This window comes from Octopus bimaculoides, chromosome 14, assembly GCF_001194135.2.
Source record: "Octopus bimaculoides isolate UCB-OBI-ISO-001 chromosome 14, ASM119413v2, whole genome shotgun sequence".
In the NCBI taxonomy this organism is placed as follows: domain Eukaryota; kingdom Metazoa; phylum Mollusca; class Cephalopoda; order Octopoda; family Octopodidae; genus Octopus; species Octopus bimaculoides.
The window spans coordinates 6,625,186-6,636,812 of record NC_068994.1 but is presented as its reverse complement, the minus strand read 5'-3'; the positions used below and the strand labels follow the sequence as shown (position 1 = coordinate 6,636,812).

General features: G+C 38.9%; 1 protein-coding gene across 4 annotated transcripts in view; it reads right to left on the bottom strand.

Moving 5' to 3' along the window:
• LOC106873402 (zinc finger protein 271) overlaps positions 1 to 11,627 on the bottom strand; it is a 40,820-nt gene that overhangs the window by 20,104 nt on the left and 9,089 nt on the right. For 3 of the 4 annotated variants that reach the window (XM_052972653.1, XM_052972654.1, XM_052972655.1), the window contains exon 2: positions 5,090 to 7,650. In XM_052972653.1, coding sequence (XP_052828613.1) covers positions 5,152 to 7,452 — 2,301 coding nt within the window. In that variant the 5' untranslated portion in view covers positions 7,453 to 7,650 and the 3' untranslated portion in view covers positions 5,090 to 5,151. Of the gene's footprint in view, positions 1 to 5,089; positions 7,651 to 11,627 lie in introns of those variants that run through there. The other variant, XM_052972657.1, reaches the window with a different exon arrangement.

Sequence of the window (11,627 nt, the reverse complement as noted above, 5' to 3'; positions counted from 1 at the left end):
CCCCCCCCCCGTCATTAGGTACAGGCATGGCTGTGTTAATAAGAAGCTTGCTCTGCAACCTTGTGGTTTTGGGTTCAGTCCCACAGCACAGCACCATGGACAACAAGTGTCTTTTACTATAGCTCCAGGCTGATCAATGCCTTGTGAGTAAATTCAATCAACGGAAACTGTGCAGAAGCCTATCATATATGTATACATCTATATGTGTGTGTCTTTTTTGTCTGCGTTTGTCCCACCCCCCATCTCTGCCACTTGACAACCGGAGATGGTTTGTTTATGTCCCTGTAGCCTGATACTTTGACAACAAGTACCAAGCTTTAAAAAAAAGAGTACTTAAGTACAGGGCTGAGGTCGATTTGTTCCACTTAAGTCCTTCAAGGCAGTACTCCAGATGGCTTGATGGTCAGAGCATCGGGATCACAATCATGAGATAGTGAGTTTGATTCTCAGACTGGGCTGTGTTGTATTCTTCAGCAAGATACTTTATTTCACATTGCTCCAGTTCACTCAGCTGTAGATATGGGCTGTGACATCACAGGTGCCAAGCTGTATCGGCTCCTTTGCCTTTTCCTTGGATAACATTGGTGCCGCAGTTTTGTGTGTCTAGCTATGAGAAAATATTGCTTGGTAACAGCTGAGCATTGGCGATAAGGGCTACTGGCCTTAGAAAATCTGCCTTGATAAACTCTGTCTGACCCATGCAAGCTGGAAAAAGTGGACAATAAATGATGATAATTTGTGTTGCAAGCATCATCATAGCATCTTACTTTTTTGACTTACACCATATTCTGGAAAACAAGACTATGGCTACATAATATAAAAGAATGGTTTGGCAGGATGACTGTGTTGTAGTATTGGTTGTAAATCTTTATGCTCAGAGTTCAAATCCTGTTGAAGTCAACCTTGTCTTTTATCCTTTTGGGGTTGATAAAATAAAGTACAAATCAAAGGCAATGGACTAAGCAGATTTATTAGGCCATCAGACCAAGAAGCTTAGTAGTACTAGATGCAAATCTCAATGCTCAGAGTTCAAATCTGGTTGAGGTCGGGGTTGATAAATAAGATACAAGTCGAGGGCAATGAACTAATGTATTATATTCATTAGCTTTATTAGATTGTCAAACCAGAAACACAGAGAGAGCTGGAACAGATACTGCTGTGTTTTGATGGCAATCAAACAAAACTGTGACAACACTGATGCCTGGACTGTATCAACTCTCATTTTTCTCTCTTTAGACAACACTGCTGGCATGGAAGTACACCTAATATTCTGGTGTGTTTTTTATGCCATCGAATACAGTATTTAAATGTGAAGTGGACTCGACAAGAAGACTATGCAGGTTATGTAACCCACCCTGCCAAGTAACTCACTAACTTTTAAATATCTTTAGTTCAGAGAAGACATAACAAATCAGTAAACAGGAATACCTGTGTTAGAAATTATTTGGGGGTCATTAAAACATTCAGAATTGCATTCAAACTGCTGTTGTTTTTAGCCCCAGGATGACCTGGTTGATCAACCCTACAATCAAAGGGCCATCTTATGTCTTTTTATATCTAGGCCTACACTACCTAATCTCCACCCAGCATTTTTTCTAAGAAAGAAAAGATGTTGACATGTACTTACTTATTTAAGCTCTTCACTCGCTTTAGCGCATAGGCCATTGACTCTTTTCTCTATCATTCTCAAGAATGGGTTGTAGGCCTTCCTCTCCCAGGTGTTGTTGGTTTCGGGTTGTCATTGATGCTTCTGTAATTAGCCTTAAACAAAACTCATTTCTATTTCTGGAATATTAGTCTGGCTTCTATCCTTTGACCTGTCCAGCATGGGAGGCCTTGTGCTGATGGGTAATATCTGGCTGCTGCTTCTAGCAGTTCCAAGTGGCACCTTAGTGTCTTAACCTTTTAGCATTCAAATAACTCTGTCAAACATAATGTTTATTTCAGTTCTATAGTTAAGAGATGAGGAATTATTTACATTGTTTACATTTGAAGGATATTTGTCCTCATCTTGTTTGTTGTTAACACAACGTTTTGGCTGATATACCCTCCAGCCTTCATCAGGTGTCTTGGGGAAATTTCGAACCTGGGTTTTCAATCCTAAGGTATTTTTCAATGTTGTTGTTATTATTATTATTATTATTGTTATTATTATTATTCAGGTTGCTGCCTGGAATCGAACTCGGAATCTTGGGGTTAGTAGCCTGCGCTCTTAACCACTAAGCCATATGCTCTTAACCACTCTGCCATGGGCATATGGCGTGGTGATTAATAGCGCGGGCTACTAACCCCAAGATACCGAGTTCGATTCCAGGCTGACAAAAGATTTACTTTTAATTGTTTGTTTTAGCTTGTCTTGAGTAAAAATAATTAGGTAACTTCCTTTGGTCTTATAAAACTCACAGTAGACCCTAAACACTTTGGTAATTAGTACCACCGATGGCCCACCTGGGCCACAGCAATCACTAATTTTAGCTCAAATTTTCTTGGGTCCTATTGTAGTTTTTATTGCTTTAGCTCAATCAAATCAGTTATCATCATCATTTAGTGTCCACTTTTCCATGTTTTCATAGTTCAGACAGAATTTGTTGAAGCAGATTTTCTACAGCTGGGTGCCCTCCCTGTTGTCAACCCTCACCTGTTTCCAAGCAAGGTAATATTTCTCCATGGTTAAAGCAGCAAGCTGGCAGAAGTGTTCACATGCTGGGCAAAAACACTTAGCAGCATTTCGTCTCTCTTCATGTTCTGAGTTCAAATTCCACTAGGATCAACTTTACTTTTCATCCTTTCAGGATGCTTTTTTTACATGGCACCAGCACCAAAGTTTTTTTTACATGTGGCACGTAAAAGCACCCACTACACTCTCGGAGTGGTTGGCGTTAGGAAGGGCATCCAGCTGTAGAAACTCTGCCAAATCAGATTGGAGCCTGGTGTAGCCATCTGGTTTCACCAGTCCTCAGTCAAATCGTCCAACCCATGCTAGCATGGAAAGCGGACGTTAAACGACGATGATGATGATGATCTCGTGTATATTATATCTTATCCTCCCAAAAAAATATATATATATCCTTACATCTCCCCATCACTACTCCATTTTCTTCACCTGGTAATGCTTATGTCAGCTAAAATTAAATCTTTATACTAAAAGCCATCTAAGATTATCATGGATTTAATAATCCCACAAGGACATTGAATTAGAAAAAAATTTTTTTCCAAAGGTACAAAACCCACGGAGAACATCTAAGTAACCTACCTGTTACTTATGCCTGATTTAACACAAGAAGAAATGAAAAAAACTTCTGTAACCTTTCATTGGGACATAAGTGAAGATTTGATTTTTTCCAGTGGTGAGGTGAGGACAAATCAGAGAGTTCACTTCTTGCTGGGTTATTGTTGTGGGAGAATCCTGCACACCCCCTCATGACAGAAAGTGGACTAACGAATTTCAATGAATAAGAACTGTGTCAACTGTCAGGGACAGTTGATAGTGTTGGTCAACCATATTGGTTACTGAGTTAGTGTGATGTGGGTTAGTTTAATATTGAACCTACATTCAAGTAGTACAGAGTGCATGCTGTGTGAACATATATTCTGCAATAGGTTATTTTAGATAACCACCATCCAAATTATTTATTTGGGTAATACTATTTTACACCTGACAGGTACACGCACATCATAACAGTTATTGAGTACACCTAGAAACCATGTGCAAAACAAGTGATGTGAATAGACTTAAGTCTATCATGACCATATTTCAATGAATTATATGTTGGGCGGCATGTTGTGCTTGAGAAGATCTGTCAGGCCAAGTGAAATCGTAGCTGTTTCCTTCTGCAGTTTCCTTCCTTGAAGTGGGGTTCACTCAGAGGCAAATGATGGTCAATGCTTGTTGCGATTATGTGCTCATTCGATAACAGAAACAACGAATCAGAAACCGCTTGTTTGTTTTGCCTTCAAATTTTCCGCTTTTCTAGCGACCATTCTGTAGAAGTGGGCAACAGGCAAGTTTTTATCAATGGAGTTAAGTAGGAATTGAACCTGCATTGCATATGTGGCTGTATGTTGTACTACCCAGCCACCACTAAAACGCTTACCACATACACATCTAAAATTGGAACCTTCCATTTCACTAAAATCACACAATAGCTTTATATCAACGTGGTTGGCGTTAGGAAGGGCATCCAGCTGTAGAAACTCTGCTAAATCAGATTGGAGCCTGGTGTAGCCACCTGGTTCACCAGTCCTCAGTCAAATCATCCAACCCATGCTAGCATGGAAAGTGGACGTTAAACGATGATGATGATGACTCCTGCATGTCAGTAAAATAACTGTCTATGAAATTTTAACACTTTACAAAATGTCATTACATAAAAACTTATGATGGAAGGTTTTTTTAAAACTTAAATATAGTTAAATCTGGCAACATGACCATCCCCAAATACAACAATATCAGTTTCAACACACAAATTCACATCAAGAATCTTGCAAAATGAATATATAAACGTAACTATTTCATTCTTATGCTTTTAGAGATGGATGTCTCATTTACACCTCTAACAAAGCAACTGTGAAGCATGACAAGAGCCTAAGTTTAAGTTTGTGCATAGGAAGTTACAAATGCTAAATAACTAAAGTGTTATGGGTTTGTATCTATCACCGCAATCATAATATTGTTCTGTTTGGTAAGGCAACTGAATTTCTAGTATCATATCTTGGTGGCTGCAACAGAGCAAATGAGAGCAAAGAGACTGAACAGATTTGTGATGTTGGTGGAGTGTAGGATTGATTGTAAACTGACGAGTGTTTGGTGGCTTATATGGTTGAAATTAAATCTCCTTGTATGAAAATAGGTTGAAAGCATCAGGTGGAATACAGTATCTTGTTTGGAAAACTTATTCTCTTGCTTGTGGTGCTTACTCAAACTTGGATGTGAGAGTGTGTATGTATGTGTGTGCAAGAAGAGAGCTACTGAGTCTCTGTGAAACCATTGGAGCTGATAAGTAATAAATTCATATGAAAAAGAAGAAAGAAACGAACAAACAGATAAAATACCAACCACTATTTTTAAGAAGAACACACTCAAAGGAAGTCACTTATTTAAAACTTTTATACATGTGTCATCATACAATAGTAACAGTTTTTTTTTTAGCCTCAAAAAGTTTTTTTGTTTTCAAGTAGAATGGGATCAACCAAACTGTGCATCCCTAAATGGATGTTAAAATCACTGGGATTAACAAAGTTCTCTTGACATTGGGTACCCGGGTAAAAATCACCCTTCATGTGGATTTTGTTGTGTCTTTTCAAGACATTACTGGTGGTGAAATGTTTCTGACAGATACCACAAGAGTAAGGTTTTTCACCTGTGTGAATTCGAATATGTCTTTTCAAATCACAGTTCATGACAAAATTCTTGCCACAAATTTCACACGAGAAAAGTTTCTCTCCAGCATGAAATTTTGTGTGTCTCTTAAGGTTGCAACTAGTCGTGAAACCTTTGCCACAAGTCCTACAATTGTAAGGCTTTTCTCCAGTGTGTGTCCTTAGGTGAATCCTCAATCTGTAATACCTGAGGAAAGTTTTATTACATATCTGGCAACGATGCACTTTGTCAGAGGAGAGCAAACCTTTGTGCATCTTAAAACTGACGACACTGTCTTTCTTAAGCGGCAACTCGGTGTCTTGTTTCTTTTCACGAAGGTGCACTTTCATATGTCTCTTCAAATCAGTATTTTGAACAAATCCCTTTGTACATATCGTACAACAAAAGGGTCTCTCACCTGTGTGTGTTTTATTATGTCTTTTCAAATCATTGCTCGTCAGGAAGCTTTTGCTACAAACTTCACATGAGAATGGTCTCTCACCTGTGTGGGTTCGACTGTGCCGCTTTAAGTTATTGTTTGTTATAAATCTTTTCCGACACACCTTGCAAGGAAAGGGCCTTTCCCCAGTATGAATCCTTACATGGTTGTTTAGGTTGTTCTGAGTTACAAAAGATTTTTGACAAATGCCACAGGCATACGATTCTTTATTCGTCAACCGTTTCTCATGAACGATTAAATTGTTTCCAGCCTTAAGTTCACTTAGAGGTTCACAAGTGTTGGCCACTCGGCTCACATTGTCAATCACACTGTTGTTCACTGACAGAAAATGATGTGGAGTTAAACCGTCTCCAGGTATTTCACAATTCAAATTTCGATTTTCACTGTGTGTTCTGACATGACGACCTAATTCAATATGAGTTTGGAAGGTTAATTTACAAATAGAACAAATGTAATTCCTCTGTTCTTCACCGTTCTTAGTCCTTATCAGTGGAATTGTCTTAGGAGAATCCTTATCACAAACTCCTCTGTTATGTATCAAAAGATGACTCTTCAGGGTCGAACTTTTTAGAAAAACTTTTTTACATACTTTACAGGTTAGATTCAGCCCAGAGTGGCATCTTAAGTGATACTGTAGCCTAGAATTTGTCAGGAAGCTTTTCCCACATTCTTTACAATGGAAAGGTTTTTCTCCAGTGTGAATTTTCAAATGTCTTTTCAGATCATTGTTCGTACCGAATCCTCTTCCACAGACATTGCAAATGTAAGGCCTTTCACCTGTGTGTGTACGTGCATGTCTTTTCAAGTCGTTATTGGCAGCAAATCGCTTTGCACACACTTCACAGGAGAAAGGACGCTCCCCCGAATGGGCTCTGATGTGTCGCTTTAAAGAAGAACCCTGTGCAAATTTCTTTTTGCACAGTTCACAATAATAAGGTTTTTCACCAGGATGGCTACGAACGTGATTGGCCCATTTTGAAAATTTCGGGAATACCTTTGTACATATTTGACAACAGTATTGCTTCTCAATAGGATACGTTGTAGGTAATTTTTTTGTGGTTTTAGATTTGAAACTTGCAGTGTCTTTCTTTAGCGGTTCACGGGGAAAATTCTTTTCACGGACATGTACTTTATTATGCCGTTTCAAATCTGTATTCTGAACAAATCGTTTGCCACAGATATCACACGCAAATGGCTTTTCACCAGTATGCGTTCGATTATGTCTCTTTAAATCATTTCCAGCAAGAAACTTCTTTCCACACACTTCACAAGAATATGGTTTCTCGCCACTGTGTGCTTTCATGTGTCGTTTCAATGATGACGCCTGAGCAAAGTGTTTGCCACACAGTTCGCAGTTGTAGGGTTTCTCTCCGGTGTGTGTCCTCAAGTGTCTTTTCAAGTTCTTGTTTGTGACAAATTCTTTCGAGCACACATCGCAGTGAAACAGCCTGGGATTAGCAATGGGTTTCAGATGGACACAAGCATCGGAATATTTGCAGAAATCTTTCTGGCAGATGTCACAGCGATAAGAAACATTATCTTGATGGATGATAACATGATCCTGTAAGAGAGAATCTTCTGGAAAGACCTCTTCACATATATGGCAAGTAAAAACTTCTTCTTTCACACTCATTGTTGTTCTTTCTTTATTCAAAAAAAAAAAAAAAAAAAAAAAAAAAAAAAAAAAAAGAAAGATTTTTTTAAATATATTCACATGTGTCTCCTCCAAATAACTGTCTCACACTTCTGGCTTTCTCTGTCAGGACTGATATGAACTGGAGGAAGATTTCCTTGCAATTGTTAACTTCACTGGTTCTTCAAACCCACTTCCCTGAAAAGTAACAGGAAAAAATTTTATATAGCATTATATACATACATGCGTATGTGTGTGTGTGTGTGTCTGTGTATTCATTCATGTTTATATAATAGTAAAATAATTTTGAAAAATAGAAATATGCATTAGTTTGTATATGTTCACATGCATGTGTTATACGGTGTGTATGTGTTATACCGTGTGTATGTGTTATACCGTGTGCATGTATGTCTGTTATGTGAAGATGCATGGCTTAGTGGTTAGGGCATTCGGCTCACGATCGTAAGGTTGAGAGTTCAATTCCTGGCGACGCGTTGTGTCCTTGAGCAAGCCACCGCCGCTGCCACCACCACCATTTAACATCTATTCTCCATGCTGGCATAGATTGTTTGGCCTGACAGGGTCCAACAAGTCCGAGGGCTGCATTGTGCTCCAGTGACTGTCTTGGCATAGTTTATATAACCACTAAGCCACATGCCTTTACACAAGAAGTAGGGGGTCATATTGTATATTTTATTGATGTTAGTAAAATTTGTGGGATATGCGCTTCCTTGAGGTCAAACTTCATTTCATGCACTGCACTCAGCTGTAAATGAATCCCAGTAATAGACAGGAAGTTAACCCTGTGAGGGACTAGCATCCCATCCAGGGTTGAGTGAAAAAAGCTGAAAATGATGTTATGATGGCTGTGGTGGTGTTATAGTCAGGTAGCAGGGGCTGTAGTTGAGTGGTGGTGCTTGAGGTGAGATTGCAGCAATGAAATAGCACATGTAGGGATGTGTTTATGGTATCTCTTGTAGAGTTGTGGTTTGTGGTGAGGTGGTGGCAGATGTAGCAGTGAAGGAAGTGGTGTCACAAAAAAAAACAAAAAACAAAAATCCACATTGGAAGGGTTCATCTCGTTAAAGGTGTGGCATACTACTCTGGGTGCACCTTTAATTAGCTGGGTGCAAAAAACATGCTACAAAAAAAAAAAATTGTAGAAAAAAAAAAGGTGAAATGTAGTGGTGATGGTGGTGGTGGTTGATGGGGAGAGGGGGAAGGAGCAAAGCTGGAAATTGAGGAATAGTTTAGTTAATCTGCAGAAATGTGATTGATTACTAATTACTCCTCTCACACAAGAATGAATTTTTGCTTCTTGTTAATGAGATCATCATTATCATCATCATCATCATCATCATCATCATTGTCATCATCATCACCACCACCACCACCACCACTACCACCATCATTATTACCACCATCTTCATCATTACAATCATTAGCATCATTGTCATTTACCATCACCGCAATTATCATTACAACAGTCGTCACGATGATCTGCACAATCATCATAATAATTATAATCATGATGTACATTATCATCATCATCATAACCAGCATTACCAGAGGCTGCAATATCATCATCACTAACATCATGGTCATCACTATTATTATTACTACCCCCCACCCCCCAGCAAACACCCTCATGGTCATCATAATAATTATAATTACAATGTACATCATCATCACCATCATCAACACAATCTGCATCATCATCATCATCATCGTTTTCATAACCATCATCACCATCGGTGTCATCATCACCATCATCAACATCGTCACTGTCATCATCTTCACCATCATCATCATTACTATCCCCATTCTTCTTGTTAGCAATCATAGCTATATCATCATCATCATCATCTTCACCTTCACCGGACAACTATAATGCCCAAACAGACACAGTACTAGCTCCTTACAAGTGACCGAGTGGTCAGTTGCACAACATCTACCGCAGCCCATCGCTGCCACCACCACCACTGCTACTGTCGCCGCCACCAACACTGACATCACCACCACCACCACCCGCACAAGCACTGCCGCTGTCACCACCGCCACCCCATTCAAACTGCAGTTGCAGCAGCTGCATCATCCGAGCGGCCCATTACATAACTTCCACTCTAGACACACCCCTCATAACCGTTTCCAGTGCAGTTCACCCCCAATTAAATAACAACAATATGCACCAGAGCTTGCACTTGCTCAAACTGCACGACATCTATTATAGCTGCAAGGAACCATTCATCTTTTACCCTTCACTCGTTTCAGTCACTGAACTGCGACCATGCTTCTTTTGCGATGCATACACATATAACAGACATGGAAGTTAAGGAACTACGAGAATGGAAATTATAAAACAGCCAGTACAAGCGACGAGAACCATCTTCTTCAAACTTTTAAATCTAGAAATAGATATTACAATGGTTAAGAGCGCAGGCTACTAACCCCAAGATTCCAGGCAGTGACCTGAATAATAATAATAATAATAACAACAACATTGAAAAATACCTTAGGAATGAGGACCCAGGTTCGAAATTTCCCCAAGACACCTGATGAAGGCTGGAGGGTATATCAGCCGAAACGTTGTGTTAACAACAAACAAGATGAGGACAAAATATCTGTCGAATGTAAATAATGTAAATAATCTAAAAATAGTCATCCCAGTTGTCTGTGAAAAATTTAAAAGAGGTATTTAGAATAAGAAAGGGAAAATTGGGACAAATCTAGCAGGGAAATTAGGACAGATAAAATAATTATAGTAGAAGTAACAATGAGAATGACATAGGGTAGATGCAGTAGTTAGGACAAAGTAGAACGAAAAAAGCAATTAGGATGAAATAGATAAATTGGGACAAAATAGGCTGATAGAGAAATGGGACAAAATAGGCTGATAGAGAAATTGGGACAAAATAACATAGACAGAGGAATTGGGACAAACTAAGACAGACTGAGAAAAGGGGACAACATAATAAGATAAGACAGAGAAATTGGGACAAGTTAAGATTGAAGAACAAATTGGGACAAAACAAGATTGTGGAGAGAAATTGGGACAAAATATGTTAAGAAATTGAGATACAAAGATAAAGAGAAAAATTGAGACAAAATTGAACAGACTGGGATAGAAGCAAACTGAAAAATTTGGATGTAGTAAAAAAGGAGAAAGAAAGAGACAAACAAGTAAAAGAAATGAAGGCAAAAAAATTAGGATTAATAAATTAGGAGTGGTGCTCAAATTAAAATAGATATAAAATTGAAAGTATGTGTAAAAACAAAAACAAAGAGTTGAAGACATATGGTGGCGAGATAACAGCAATCAGAGATTAGATGCAAGAATCTTGTAGAAATTAGCAGGTATCTTTCAGTTTACAGACAAAACAAACTTCAACCTTGAGCGTGTTATTTTTCTCTCATCCTCATTTGATATGTTAACCACCATATGCAATCTTCGTAATTTCATAATTTGAGAATATATTTTACTCTCTAAATATTAAAGTTTAACCCTTTAGCATTTAAACCGGCCACATCCGGCCAAAAGTATTCTGCCTGTTTTATGTTCAAAATGGCCAGATCTGCTAGTCCCTTGCAGGGTTAACTTCCTGTCTATTACTGGGATTCATTTACAGCTGAGTGCAGTGCATGAAATGAAGTTTGACCTCAAGGAAGCACATATCCCACAAATTTTGCTAACATCAATAAAATATACAACACGACCCCCTACTTCTCGTGTAAAGGCATGTGGCTTAGTGGTTATATAAACTATGCCGAAACAGTCACTGGAGCACAATGCAGTCCTCAGGGTTGGCCCTACAATATCGTTTATAAAATTAACAGCTACCTCATGTGCGGGTGGCACATAAAATACACCATTTTGAGCGTGGCCGTTGCCAGTACCGCCTGACTGGCCTTCGTGCGGGTGACACGTAAAAGCACCCACTACACTCTCTGAGTGGTTGGCGTTAGGAAGGGCATCCAGCTGTAGAAACTCTGCCAAATCAGGTTGGAGCCTGGTGTAGCCATCTGGTTTCACCAGTCCTCAGTCAAATCGTCCAACCCATGCTAGCATGGAAAGCGGACGTTAAACGATGATGATGATGATGATGATGATGATCAAGATCTCATAGCTACAAGATAATGCTTGATTAGTTCAAAACAATGTGGATAAAAAAGCATTA